This window comes from Gordionus sp. m RMFG-2023, chromosome 1, assembly GCF_954871325.1.
Source record: "Gordionus sp. m RMFG-2023 chromosome 1, tfGorSpeb1-WG-v2, whole genome shotgun sequence".
Lineage (NCBI taxonomy): Eukaryota > Metazoa > Nematomorpha > Gordioida > Chordodea > Parachordodidae > Gordionus > Gordionus sp. m RMFG-2023.
This window is the reverse complement of record NC_088775.1, coordinates 85,217,435-85,231,914: the sequence shown is the minus strand read 5'-3', so window position 1 is coordinate 85,231,914 and position 14,480 is coordinate 85,217,435. Positions and strand designations below refer to the sequence as shown.

Below are 14,480 nucleotides of genomic sequence, written 5' to 3'. Positions count from 1 at the left end.
AGAAAAAGCTTTGTACAATATATGAATCGTCTAAAAAAATAATAATTAAAAAATTAACTGATATAAATAGACTAGCAATCACTACAGATTGCTGGTCTAGCCCAGATTCCATAACCTACTGCGCTGTAACTATTCATTACATCAGTAGTGAATGGACACTAACTAATTTATTACTAACCATAGTTTCTTTCCCACATCCCCATACAGGACAGCAAATTTCCGATTTGCTGTTCAATTGTTTTAATGATTTTGAAATAACGGCTAAAATAATATCAATTACACACGACAATGCCAAAAATATTGTTAGTGGTGTTAATATGATGAAAGAGGAGTTTAAACTTCTTTATAAAAAAGACTTGTACAACCATCGTTGTCTAGCCCATGTTATAAATTTAATTGTACAAGAAGGTCTAGGGTTTTTATCAAATAAATTGGAGATAATTCATACCCTAGTCAACAAGCTTCATACCTCCCCTAAATTAATGGAACAATATGTTAAAATAAGTGGAGGTACCAAAATTCCTTTGGACGTTGCTACACGCTGGAACAGCACATATCTAATGATAGCTGCTGTAAATAAGGTATTATTTTTACAAAGTATTAATATTTAAACATTAATATATTTATTTAATACAGAATATCGAAGCAATTGTTGAACTAGGACAAACATCTTTGGGGAAAAATAAGTTTTTCATTAATAAGGAATTACGCCAATTATTAACCGATCTGGAAATATTTTTATCTCCTTTTTACAAAATAACTTGTGAAATTAGTTCACAATCCCCAACTATTGGGATGGCGATCTTATTTTTGAATTTTATTCACGAAAATCTAATAAACGCTACAAAAAATAATGGAATAATATATAATGCAGCATCTAAAATGTTGATTAAATGTGATGACTATTTGGCGAAAATGTATTATTTCGCCAATTATGCCGGGTCTTTTTTAGACCCAAGAATAAAAAAATCCTTAATTCCAAATAATATTGATTTCCAAAAGGATTATTTTGACGATTTTAAAAGTGTCTTTAAAACTTATTCAACCTCTGGGACAAGTTATCAATATGTCGATGATGAGAGTAATCCTAATAATCTTACATCTGTATCCATTTTGCAGGAATTAAAAAAGTATATAAATTATATGATGTATCTAATAATTATTTTATGACATCTAGAAAGAAAAATGTACGTGGGAGTGCTTTTGAGAGCGAAATAGATGAATATTTAGGAGAACCACTTTGTCCAGAAAATGCTAATATTTTAGATTGGTGGAGAGGAAACCAAACACGATTTCCATGCCTTTCTCAAATGGCGAGGGATTTTCTGGCTCAGCAAACTACCTCTGTCCCTAGCGAGCGGGTTTTCTCACGAGCTGGAGATACAGTTACGAAAAAAAGAAATCGGATGTCATCAAAGACGCTAAAACAATGCCTAGCTCTATCGTCTTGGGATGGCACGATATTTAATTTACAAGACGAATTATTTAAATAATTATATTTATTTAAATATATATTTGTTATATTATCATATTTAAAATATATTGTCATAATATTTAATAAATAAATTGTATATTCAAGTTTATGGTGTGCATAAGATCTATTTTTATGGGGATTAGGTGTGGAATAACTAAGTAGTTTTTTTCTTTACAATAGTTAAAAATGAAATGTGATAACACTATCCCCGGTCTATTTTGAACCTTGGCATATATAAATTAAGAAGAATTAAATAAAATTTCAGTTACTAGAATATTTTATTGATAAATGGTTAATTTATATAAAAATTAATCCTAATAAACAAATATATTATGCAATTTGAAATAAATATTTCATAAATTAATATTCTTTTTAGAAAAATGTTAACAACTATACGTATTACTGATTATTTTCGCTTTACAATGTTAACTATAAAGTGTGACTAAAAAAAGGCCGTTTTAATCTCTACTCTCTCACTCTTAAACATTTTAAAAAGATTAATTGATGAGTACTTAATATTTATAAATTTATCATTTGCCAATCACTAACCAAAAACAATTATAAAAGTAAAAACTATAACATTACTCATTAAACTGTCTTTATCGGATTTTGATGGCGATTCAAAATCAATTACATCTAAATTAAAAGGGATTTCCCCAATTCCAGAATATTTTTGAATCATATGATTTTGCGATCCTTATAGATATATTTTTTTTATCTTTTCTGTCTATTTAATTTAGAAATAAAATATTAGTTATATTTTGAAAAATTTTGTATGAATCTAATATTAAAAAGTAGTCTTAAACGAAGTTAGCCACAAGGACAAGCAGTAATTATGAAGCGTAAGCCAATATATATTGCATAGTTGTTGTAATACATACAGGTTAAAGCTTTAACATATATTATTTTCCCCTTAATTACTCAGAATTACTACTTAAAGTAATTTTTACTGAATTCTCAAAAGTTGCCAAGTAAAAATTTTAATTTTCTCAAAATTAAATTTCTTAGAAAATATAATATATAGCTCAGCAATTTTTACTATATATTTTTATTTTTAAGTGAAGCATGATTATTTGAGTTTTCAAATTAATCATTAATCTATGTCTTCTGGTGGTTTAAATCATGACAGGTTGGGGGTAGACATTTTTCCAAAAAAATATCTAGACAAAGGTATCAAATCCTCTCCATCTTTCCTGATGTCGAAATCTTCAATCGATTTCTGTTTTCGTAAGAATATCCCAAATCGACATTTCTTTAAACTATAACTAGGAATTATTAGTCCCTTATTGGGCATGGTGGGCATAGTTTATTCCACTAAACTAACTTTAGGTGGGAATTGATTGTTTCTTATAAAAATTACTGCCTTAATTAACTATTAAACATGACGTTTATACTTTTGAAATTCATTTTATCACTTAAAATATTTATTCCCTCAAAACTATCAAAAGTAATAACAATTTCTTTGAAATTATTTTATTCATTCTATGACAAATATAAAATTATTCACAAATATTAATAAAATGAATATCAAAAAAGATAACGTTGTTTAACAAATTTATATTAAGTTTGATGATTAAAATATCGTTTAAAGTATATTTGTCAAATTTATTTCGTAATGTGGTTACTTCTTAGTGCACTGAAGGATCTTTCTATCGATATATGTGAGCAAAGATCAGCTAGAACTACTCGCTAGAGGGATATTTTGGATAAATGTAAAAATATTTTGATGGGAAGGCAATTTTAAGCTATACAATACATTAATTTGTAATATCCATTATCGAATTAGAGTTAAACAACAAATAAATGCATTTCAGCTTAAAATTAAAGTAGAGTCAACTCCTGAGGTGACTAATGTCAACTCCTGAGGTGACTTATGTCAACTCCTGAGCCAGCATATCTAATCTGTTTGAGGCTTAGCCATTTTTTACAACTTTAGGGTAAGAATTAAATCAACATAAATTATCCTCATTTTTCGATGATATATGAATTATAAATATCTAAAAATCGATAAATTCCTATAATAAATTTTTCACGGTCTTAGAAGGTAATTATTTTGAATTCCATATCAATTATTTAATTAATATGAAATTGAATTACTCGTCCTCTAATTTTTAATTTTCAGAATATAAATATACAATTTTTTTAAAAAGACTATTATTGAAATATTCGTCCTCTATGCATAAAATTGAGCAAAACATTAACAATAAATTATTATAAGTTGATTTGGTTTGGTGCTCGGATCTGTGCTCTGGTCGATGCTCGGGTCTGTGCTCGGGTCGGTGCTCGGGTCGATGCTCGGGTCTGTGCTCGGGTTTGTGCTCGGGTCTGTGCTCGGGTCCGTGCTCGGGTCGATGCTCGGGTCCGTGCTCGGGTCTGTGCTCGGGTCGATGCTCGGGTCGGTGCTCGGGTCTGTGCTCGGGTCTGTGCTCGGGTCGATGCTCGGGTCTGTGCTCGGGTCTGTGCTCGGGTCGATGCTCGGGTCTGTGCTCGGGTTTGTGCTCGGGTCTGTGCTCGGGTCTGTGCTCGGGTCTGTGCTCGGGTTGATGCTCGGGTCTGTGCTCTGGTCCGTGCTCGGGTCTGTGCTCGGGTCTGTGCTCGGGTCCGTGCTCGGGTCGATGCTCGGGTCGGTGCTCGGGTCGATGCTCTTGTCTGTGCTCGGGTCGATGCTCGGGTCGGTGCTCGGGTCTGTGCTCGGGTCTGTGCTTGAGTCTGTGCTCGGGTTGATGCTCGGGTCTGTGCTTGGGTCGGTGCTCGGGTCTATAGATTTGGTCGACCAGGTCGACCAATTTGGTTGCTTTGGTTTTGGTTCATTTTTTCAACCAAAAACCAGAGTCGTGGTTGTGTAAAACCAGCTAATTAACCACACTAGGGGCAGCGTCAATTTAGTGTTACGATAATTTGGCAAAGCGACAATTGTACGCGTATATAATACAACTGCCATATATTATTGTTGATATGATCGATTAATACTAACCTTTAAAAAAAATTTTTTATGTTTATATAAATTGATTTTTTTTTATATAAATTGTGTAGATTGATTTTTTATATATTAATATGAAAATTGTTAAATAAGCCTGATTTTTTAGTTTGATGAAAGATGTAAAATTTTAAAATGAATTAAATAAAATTAAATTTGTAACTTTTATTTGTCTAAATTAAATAAAATAAACTCGTAACATTTAAATATTTTTAGAAAACTTTATGGTGGCAGTTTCGCTACATAGTCGAGGAAATCGTAAATAAATAAATGAATATTAAACAGAATCCCAATAATAATGTTAATATAAATATTGAATTTCCAATATACTCAGGCAATGGCGATCTTTTTTTTAGTAGATTCGAAGACATCTTCAATGACACTCAGATCTCGGAAAAAAGCAGGTTCCTTTACAAGAAGACTACCAGAGGTATATATCAAATTAGACGAACTAAATAAAATTGGGCTATAATGACTTACAAAATATTCTAAATCCACAGACAATATGATTTTAGCTACTGGAGACAACTAGATAAAAAGTTCTGGAATATTATATTTATATCATTCTAAAAACACGTAAGAAATGATTAATTTAAAAAAATGAAGAATAATTAAAAATTTTAATGATAAATCTCTAAATTATGAATAAACCTATATGGGACAATAATAATAAAACAAAGTCCATTGACAAATTAGAAGATTATTGAAAATTTCATGATAGTAAGAATACTCTAAGCTTAATAGGTAATTTACCAGATGAATTATATTTAGTCATGAAAGCTGTGTTTCCAAGAGAGTTAAATTCAAGTTATGATGAAGCATTGTGTACATTAAAATGTTTATGTCCTACAGAAATAAAAAAAAAATCGTTCTAATAAAAATAAATCTCTTAGTAACAAAAAATTGAAAAATATTGAATTAAAACCAAATATTCAAAATGAAAGAGATTCATAAACTAAAAGAGATAAATTATATAATAAAATTTGAAATATTCGTGATTATAGAAAAAAAGGATAAACATTAAATAAAACAATGTAACAAAGATTAAAGAAAATAATAAAATTAAAAAAAACTCTTACTAAATGCGATAAAAAAAAATTGAGACTTATAAATTTGAAGACAATTAAAAGTATCACTAAGAGAAGTCATATAAAAACTAAACGTCTGAAGAGATCTTTTTCTAATAATTTAAGGCTCAAAAAATTATTTTTTACTAAAAACAATCTTATAAATAATTATTATTTCAAAATACTTTTTAAATTAAAAAGTAATGGCATAAAGTTTAAATCTCTGAAGGGAGAGATGGATGTACAGACGTACATATCATCTTATCATCTTTTATTAAAAAAATATATATAAAAAATAAAAAAACGCTAAAAATATTATCTAACAATCTTGTTGATTTATCATTCTTTTATTATTCTAACATCCAAATTTGATCGATTCTCTAATTATACATATATTCCAAAATCCTATTTAATAATGATAATTTTACAATTGGTGAGAATTTTGTAAAATTGACAATGATAACGACGGAGCTTGACGACGAGCTAGCGTACTCAAAACGATATTAACAAACCAACGTGATAGAATCAAGCCAACGACTACAATGACTTATGAACGACTTGAACAATCATATGAACAACCAAAATAAATATCATTTTCCAAGACTATGACAGACTGACTGCACGATAAGATTCACATGCAAGAAAAACCTGAGTGGAGATCATTTTTTATGGGGTGGAATGTTGATATGACCGATTAATTTTAACCTTTAAATTGTTCTTTTTAATGTTTATATAGATTGATTTTTTTTATATAAATTGTGTTGATTGATTTTTTTATATATTAATATGAAAATTGTTATATAAGCCTAATTTTCTAGTTTGATGAAAAATGTAAAATTTTAAAATAAATTAAATAAAATTAAATTTGTATCTTTGATTTGTTCTAAATAAAATAAAATAAACTCGTAACGTTCATCTATTTGTAGAAAACTTTAATTATAAATTTATTAGTAATAAAAAAAAGGATGATTAGATAGAAGTCATTTTGAATATTAGTCCTATTAATTATTTCTTCATATTTTTTTTACATAAATCTCAATTTTATTTAATAAATGTTTAATACAATAAAAAACTTAATAATATCAAAAAAAATTAGCAACCAATATTTATACCGATTTCTTTGATAGACCAATTTATCACATTATAATGTTTACATATTATTTTGGCTAAAATCCTAATCGGCAGTTTTTAAAAATTGACCCAAATCGGTCGTTTAACTTGATTTAAAGAAAGGTCTACTTTTCTCTGAGATTTTTCTAATTCATTTAGAATCAAATTTTTATCTAGAATAATCTTCATATAATATAAATGTTTAATAGGGCAAATCCATTTAAATCACCGGTAGTATTTCTTAAATAGGTTTTTAACCTTTTGAAAGTTGAAAAAGGCCTTTCATTAGTACAGGTACTAATTGGTAATTTAGCTAAAATAATTAATAATGTTTTGATATTAGTCAGGGAATCTAAAGTGTAATTACACATGGAAAGGGCCTGCAGAGCATTTTTTGGTCTCAAATGATACTCTATTTTGTCATGATTTACGAAAATCAGACATCACAAAAACTTATCATATGAGCCTTCTAAATCATCATGTAAAACTCTGAGATTTTCCTAATATTCTCTCGCGTTTCAAGCGTACTCAAAAGTTAAGACTCAACCGGCAAAAGAAAATAAAAGCTTTTTAAAATAAAATTGTGACTAATAAATCTTTCCTTTAATTTAAATAAAATGTATCAATAAGAGGAATAAAAATATTTATTTTATAAAAATCCTCAATCGTAGATACATCAATATTTGAGTATTTGCATTGTCTAAAGACTACTCTAAATAAATTTCAACCCCAAACATATTATAGCAATCTCTTTTACTTTCTCATATATTTCATAAAATTTTTCATCCACATTCTCTCTGATATTTGTTAATATTTTAACAATATCCTTTGCTCTATTCATAACATCCCTCAAATCTAAATCAATTTTTTTATAGCATTTTGTTAAAATTATATGTATAATTATATAAAAAATAGATACATTGAATGGATATTTAAAATTGTGACTTAATAATAGCCTGTAAAAGATTCTCAGCATTTTCTAAATCTTTTTCCTTGCTTGATCTAAAAAATTCTAGTGCTGCAAATACAACATCATAAAGTTCAATAAAGAATTTAACGGACTCTTGTCTTTCAATGAATCTAGTCGGGCAAATTCATTTTAGTTTATTTTTTATTTTTTAAGTCAATATCATGCTGCGCTGAATTGACGCTGAGCTAAATTTTCCGCGCCGAATTGACGCGGAACCTGTAATTATAGATATATTTCGAGAAAGTTATTTTTCCCGTTCAGATGTAGCGAAATTATAGACAAGGTATCAATCAAGAGAAAAAGATATAACGAGAACAATAGCACGAGATAAAAATTTATTAATGTTTTAGAATTTGAATATGCGTTTTGTTTTTAGAGTTGTGTCTTGTTAAATGAAAAATGTTTAGTGCATTATGAAATTTAATTGTTTATTGTAAATAATCAAATGATAATATAATCAGTAAATATATGATTAATAAAATATGGTTAATGTATGAGTGTAACCAATAGTTCATACACTCACATCTTTACGGTTCTTTACAACTATTACAATTATTTTTTTCAAATCATTGTAGGAAATTATATTACAAATTACATTTATTGAGATTATAATGGCCCCATGTATTGTAATATATAATTTTAAACATTCGTTTTTCATAGATAATTATAAATGAATTCATAGTAGGTATCAGAAATAGGCACAACCCGTACCCGGGCAATACCAATTAAAATAAAATTTGGGCCAGGCAGGGTCGGGTTTAATATTTTTTTAAGGGTTTAAACTTTAAAATATCATTCAATTTGTATAAATCAATATATTTTAAAAATTTTGCAAGAAACAAAGACGCCAATAATTTTTATTTGTAGATTATTAAAAATATATTCGATTTTTTTTTTCTGTTTAAATAAATAAATTCGGGAGGGCAAATAATATTTTTTTAATTGTAGACCCGGCTTTTCGAGATAGATAATTATAAAAATTAAAGCAGGTTTGGGTCGAACCAATTTTTTTTGAAAGAACTTTAATCAGGGGTCTTTTAAATGACCCGGCAAAGATCACTAGTAAATTCTAAACAGATTTGAAGATTTCCTGTAAATTTCCAAACTTAAAATAACCGCTCAAAATTATTTTAAGTTGAAAAAATAGCATGTTAAACGTATTACATTGAAGTTAACCTATATGCATATCAATTAAATCAAACATAAAAAATAAAATTTTATTTTGATAATTGAAATGATATCATTTAAATAAAAAAAATTTAAATTTAATATGCCTTTTAACATAAATTATTTCATAATTTTTTAGTAAACGATTATGATATATATTTTTTTTTTTAAATATAAAGTTTATCTATTTATAACATTTTTAATATATAAACTTCTTTTTTTTCTTTTAAATGGTTAGAAATGCAAGAAACGAAATGGTTTTAGTAAAAAAGTTTTATAATCTCAAAATGTCATTATATAGATTATATAAAATTTTGTTATTTTTATAATATTATAATTTGATATTAATATAAAATAATATTATTCACAAAAATAACAAAATAATTATATTATATTACGTGATTTTGATAATATTTAAAAACCAAATACTTGATAACATAATATAACTAGAGCGTCCCCCTATGACCTACGTTTGTGCGGAATGAGCCTGGGAATTACAAATGACTAGCGTCCACATGAACGAGAGGGGGGGGGTAGGAACAGTTTATATCTATTTTTTCTTGAAAGGGGTAAAGGGTAGGCGCCTTTTATAGGGGTAGGATAAATTTTTTTGAAAATTATTTATTAAATTTTGAGATAAAATAAGACAAATTATATTGCTGTAAAAATTAATACTTTTATTATAGACTTATAATAAATGATATTGCTGATCATAGACCAAATCTATATATTGCAAACAATCATTTATTTTCCAAATAAAACTTTCTGCTATCCTTTTAGATGTAATTTAAACGGTTTAAACATTCTCAGCAAGCTCATAATGCTATAATAATGAATTAATTTTAAATGAGGGGGTTTTTAATTGAATTCATTTTAAAAAAATAATTCTTTTATATTTACAAAATTTTGATAGTTGGTTAAATTTCTGTAGGGAGTATCTTTATTAAAAAGGTATAATTAATAATAGGAAAGCATAGCCGCTGAAGAAGGTAAAAAATTTTTTAGGAAGGTTGAGTGGGGTTTGCATACAGTGAAAATCCTGTGATGTAGACGCTGCAAATGACACGGAATTATCAATGGACTAGAATCAAAAATAGCGGTGAGTAACAAATGGCGATGGATCACAATCAGCGTCTACATGACAGTCTTCAAACAAAAATAATTATGATATTTGTCGAAATACTATGTTAATAGTCTATGTTTTCAATAAAACATGGAAAAGAAAATCAATATCGACCTGTGAGATATTTATTAAAAGGTAATCTCTCTCTTTTTCCTCAAATTCCTAATAATAGTTTCCCGAGGAATTTATTTCCCTAGAAATGGTGTGCCATATTTTTTATATATAATTTTTAAGATTTTCAGTTCTAACATACTAATAAACTGTTGCCCTCAATTTTCTGAATTTTTATAATGATCTTTAAAAATATTTTTATTTTAATAATATAGAGCACGGGCTGCCAATTAAAATTTATTAGAACCAATTAACATAAAAAATTTATTAAAAACTAATCCTATTAAAAAATTTTCTAATACTAATGTTATAAATTTTTTTTTATAAGTGTATATATTTATATAAACTTATATAAAACGGCGACATCAAGAGAGGTTCCACCTCACTCTTGGCGCAAAGCTTCTCAAGCTCTTCACTTCTGAACGCTGTAATTCCGCCTGATACTACCACCTTGCCAACGCCAAATTTGGCCCAAAAATTATTTTATAAACATTAACTATACTTTAATCTGGAAAAATTACTTTCGGGCTTATGATAACATACATCAATAATTAATCAACATAGCTATAATAGTTATTGTGTCATAAGCAGGGCCGTTTAAAGACTTTTGGCCAGCATGAGCGAAAATAAATTTTTAATTAACTTAAGCACTAAGAAAAAATAGGAAATCCAAATTGGCAATCATTGAGTTTGGTGGCCCTCAAAATAATATAATTTTGACGACGCCCTATTGAAATGGGCAATCCTATTTATGAATTGGGCTGTGCAGATATTAAATATCTGATCAGTACCGATATCTCGTTTTCAATAAATATCCGATCGGTCCGATATTTTTTAAAAAACCGATCAGGTCTTATATTTTTTTAAAGTTTTTGGTTATTTTATGATAGTATATATAATTATATAATTTTTTCATAATAATATATTAATGAAAGGAATTAAAATATAATTAAAATGTTTAAAAAAATTTACACTATTTTTTATTACATTATCTGCAACAAAAAAAGGGATTTTAAAATATCTAACGAGTCACATACAGCTAGTTAAACTAGCTGAAAGCCGTTTAACAAAACTAGCCTAGTTTTGTTAAACGGCTAGATTTAGCCAATTTTTAATAACTTTTAACTGAAGATTTTGACCAAAAGTAAATTACTTCAGGCTTATTTATTTTGCCCACAGATGGCAGAAAGGTTTGGATTTCTATTAGCGAAATTTCGAGACTTAGGTATTAATATTTTACGAAAATCTTGGTTTAGCCCATTTTAAAAGTCGGCTAAATGGAGCTGTTAAACACTACATTCACCCCATAAACATTGCAAATATTTTAAATGAGATTATTAAACTTTTGGAGAATAAAAAAAATAAAATCTACTTTCATGAAAGTTAGATGGATTATTTATTAAATAGAAAATATTGATATTATGACATTGATACTAAGATAGATGGTAAATAAAAACCAATATAAAATAAATATCAGATCAATTTTTTTAGTAACATCGGAAAATATGGGATCGGTGAAAAATTTGTGGATCGGCACAACCCTATTAATGAACAACTTTTATCTAACCTATTAAGAAAAAGACATAGGATTAAAAGGTCCCGCCCAATCCTGTCTCAATTCCGTGAGATATTGAATAACATATAGAATTAATAAGAAAATTTAAATGACCCGCCCCTTGATATAATAAATTTTTGCCAGTTTAAACGTTCATATACATATAATATATCGCTTAAATGGACATGGCACAAGATAACATATTTACCCGAATAGTAAAAATTGTTGATTATGATCTTTATTTATTAAACAATATCGGAATTAAAATTTCAATGGATATATATACCGATTGAAAATTAAGTATTTTTTGTGCATGCATTTGCTGATTACAATTATTAACAAAACCTGTTTTAGCATTTTTATTGGACAATAAATTGATATATTTTATTTTTTATTATCCATGTATATGTTTAAACCAATGATATATATATCATTGGTTTAAACAGTGAAATATAAATATGTATTTTCTATATTTCATCATTTTTTGAGTATAAATATTTATTTAATATAATTTTAACAAAATTAATTGGTTTTGTAAATATTCTATATAAAAAAATATATATTGCTTAAATGACTATGCATCGTAAAAGATCCATAAAAAAATTATATATATCATCATTGCCAGCCTTGAATAATTCTTTTCTTATAAATTCTAAGACAGGATTAGGAATATTTTGTTTATCATTCATTGATTTATTCGTAGAGGACAAATTTCTGAATTTTTTCGCTAAATTATAAATCTGGGAAGAATTTATAGATGCTAAAAATCGTATCAAAGTTGAGTGAGAATCAAATGTAAAAATCGATATTTGATTGAGTAAACATAATGCTTGAAGGCATGTTTGCCATTGGGCCATACCATGAATCAACTCCATATCCATGCTTTTGCGAATATTTAGGCTTTGAGAATTTATAGTGAATTTCGGAATTTTTTGATACTTGGCCATAAATTTATCTTGTTGCTTAAGAAACTTTTCAATTTTTTCCTTAGAGTCATCAATTAAAAACTGATCACTTTTAACAAGAGAGGATAATGACACTAAGATCAAGGCTATGATTATAAAAATATGCGAGTAGCCTAGGAATGAATCATATTCTAAGTTAATGAGGGCAGTTGTTGTATTGGTAGGGTCAATTGTTTGAAAAGAAGTTGTGGCATAAAAATATTTTAAGCTCATCACAAATAATTTAAAATCTTTGGAAACATTATTGAATGCATTTTTAAATGCATCATGGTCTATTCTAAAAGATTTGAAAATTATAGTGATGAACAGCTCTTCTGGTAATGTTGTTTGGTTATTTATTGGCATAGAAGAAATATTTTGGGAATTCCCATAAGGATATACTTCTATATGATTAAAAAACATATTCCTCAAATTTCTTTTATACTCGTATATTGATAAACTCAAATTGTTATCGACATTATTGGAAGGCTCAATAATTTTTCTAAAAAAGGTCATATAAATAAGATTACGGATTTCCTGACTTATATTATACGATGATTCATCACGATAATTTTCAACTTGAGTTGATAGATACATCCTCTTTGTAATTAATAGGTGTAATAATTGGGAATTATAATTTGCTTCATGAAATTCATTTTGAAGGTATAACAAAATAATTTGAGAATCAGAACTAAAATTTATACCATTTTGATCAAACAGCTTTTCCTTAACTAATTTGATCAACTCTGGATTTAAGATATGACAATTAGTACATTTATATTGGATATTTTCATTCATGTGATAAAATTTTTGTAAAGAATTATATTTGAATACATCTGGATATTTACATTTAACAATAGTTATACCTTTATGAGAGAAATAACAAGGCAGTAAACTATCATCTGACAGATGGTATATTTCAATTAATGTAAGAATTTGATTTTTAATTTTAATCCTCATATTCAGTTTGACATGGGATAAAACGTTTTCTAAAGCTGAATCAATGTTTTCAAACTTTGATAACCATAGCAGTAAACCTTTAATAGGTGATTTATTCTTTTTGCTATTTGGTTTGTAATTAAAATTAATATTAGCCAAAAATGAGGTATAATTGCCATTGTAAGAATAGTCATTTCCATTTAAAACAGCAAATAATGGTAATAACTCTAATTTTAATCCCGGGTATTCAGTTAAAAACAGTTTTTGATTAAATATATTAGCTTTAAAGGGATAGAAAACAAGATTTTCATTAAGGATATCTTGATACAAATTGCTAATAAAGCTTATACTTGAAAGTGGAATAAAACCATGAGTCAGTGGATAAATATAAAAATCACTATCCCCACTTAAAACTGCACAATCCCAAAAATTAGCAAGTTTAGCAATTTCCTGATCAGCTTCAAAAAGACATTGATAATGAGGTATATTAAACTCTTTCAAAATTTCAACAAATAAAATCTCACAAAGAATTGGTAATATATATGATGTGTTGCCATCTAGAGTTAAAGATTTTTTCAGTCTGTCTTTTTGCCTTTCAAGTATAGTTTCTGTTTTATAATTATAGGGATCAGAACAACCATCTAGTATAACATAAGGTATTATTTTATTGTAATGTAATATAGCAAAAAATCTTATAACCACTAATTTATAATTGCTATATTCACCATTAAAAAAGGAATTTATAGAATCTGACAAATATAGAAAATAAATTAGATTCGTTCCATCAATTATTAATTTATCATTTTTAAAAATAATTTCATTAAGTGATGATGAATTAGAATTGTGATTTAAATATGTGCTAAACCCTTTCACACCCATACGTCCAAAAAAAAGTACCTAACATATAAAGGTTTTATATTTACTAATATACTGATTTTTATATTTAATTTATTAGATTTATATATAGGTCCAGACGATATTCCAATAGAAAGCCTTAAAGCACTAGGAGATGATGGAATACATCTCCTCACAAATCTGTACAA

General features: G+C 27.3%; 1 protein-coding gene across 1 annotated transcript; it reads right to left on the bottom strand.

Moving 5' to 3' along the window:
• Positions 1-12,120: 12,120 nt before the first annotated feature.
• Positions 12,121-14,316, bottom strand: LOC135930860 (protein asteroid homolog 1-like). The gene has a single exon (XM_065467654.1). The coding sequence runs from the start codon at positions 14,314-14,316 to the stop codon at positions 12,121-12,123; it is 2,196 nt and encodes a 731-aa protein (XP_065323726.1).
• Between the last annotated feature and the right edge of the window lie 164 nt (positions 14,317-14,480).

Bases quoted from the DNA above. Each gene is read 5' to 3' on its own strand.
- LOC135930860 (XM_065467654.1), bottom strand. From the start codon at position 14,316: ATGGGTGTGAAAGGGTTTAGCACATATTTAAATCACAATTCTAATTCA.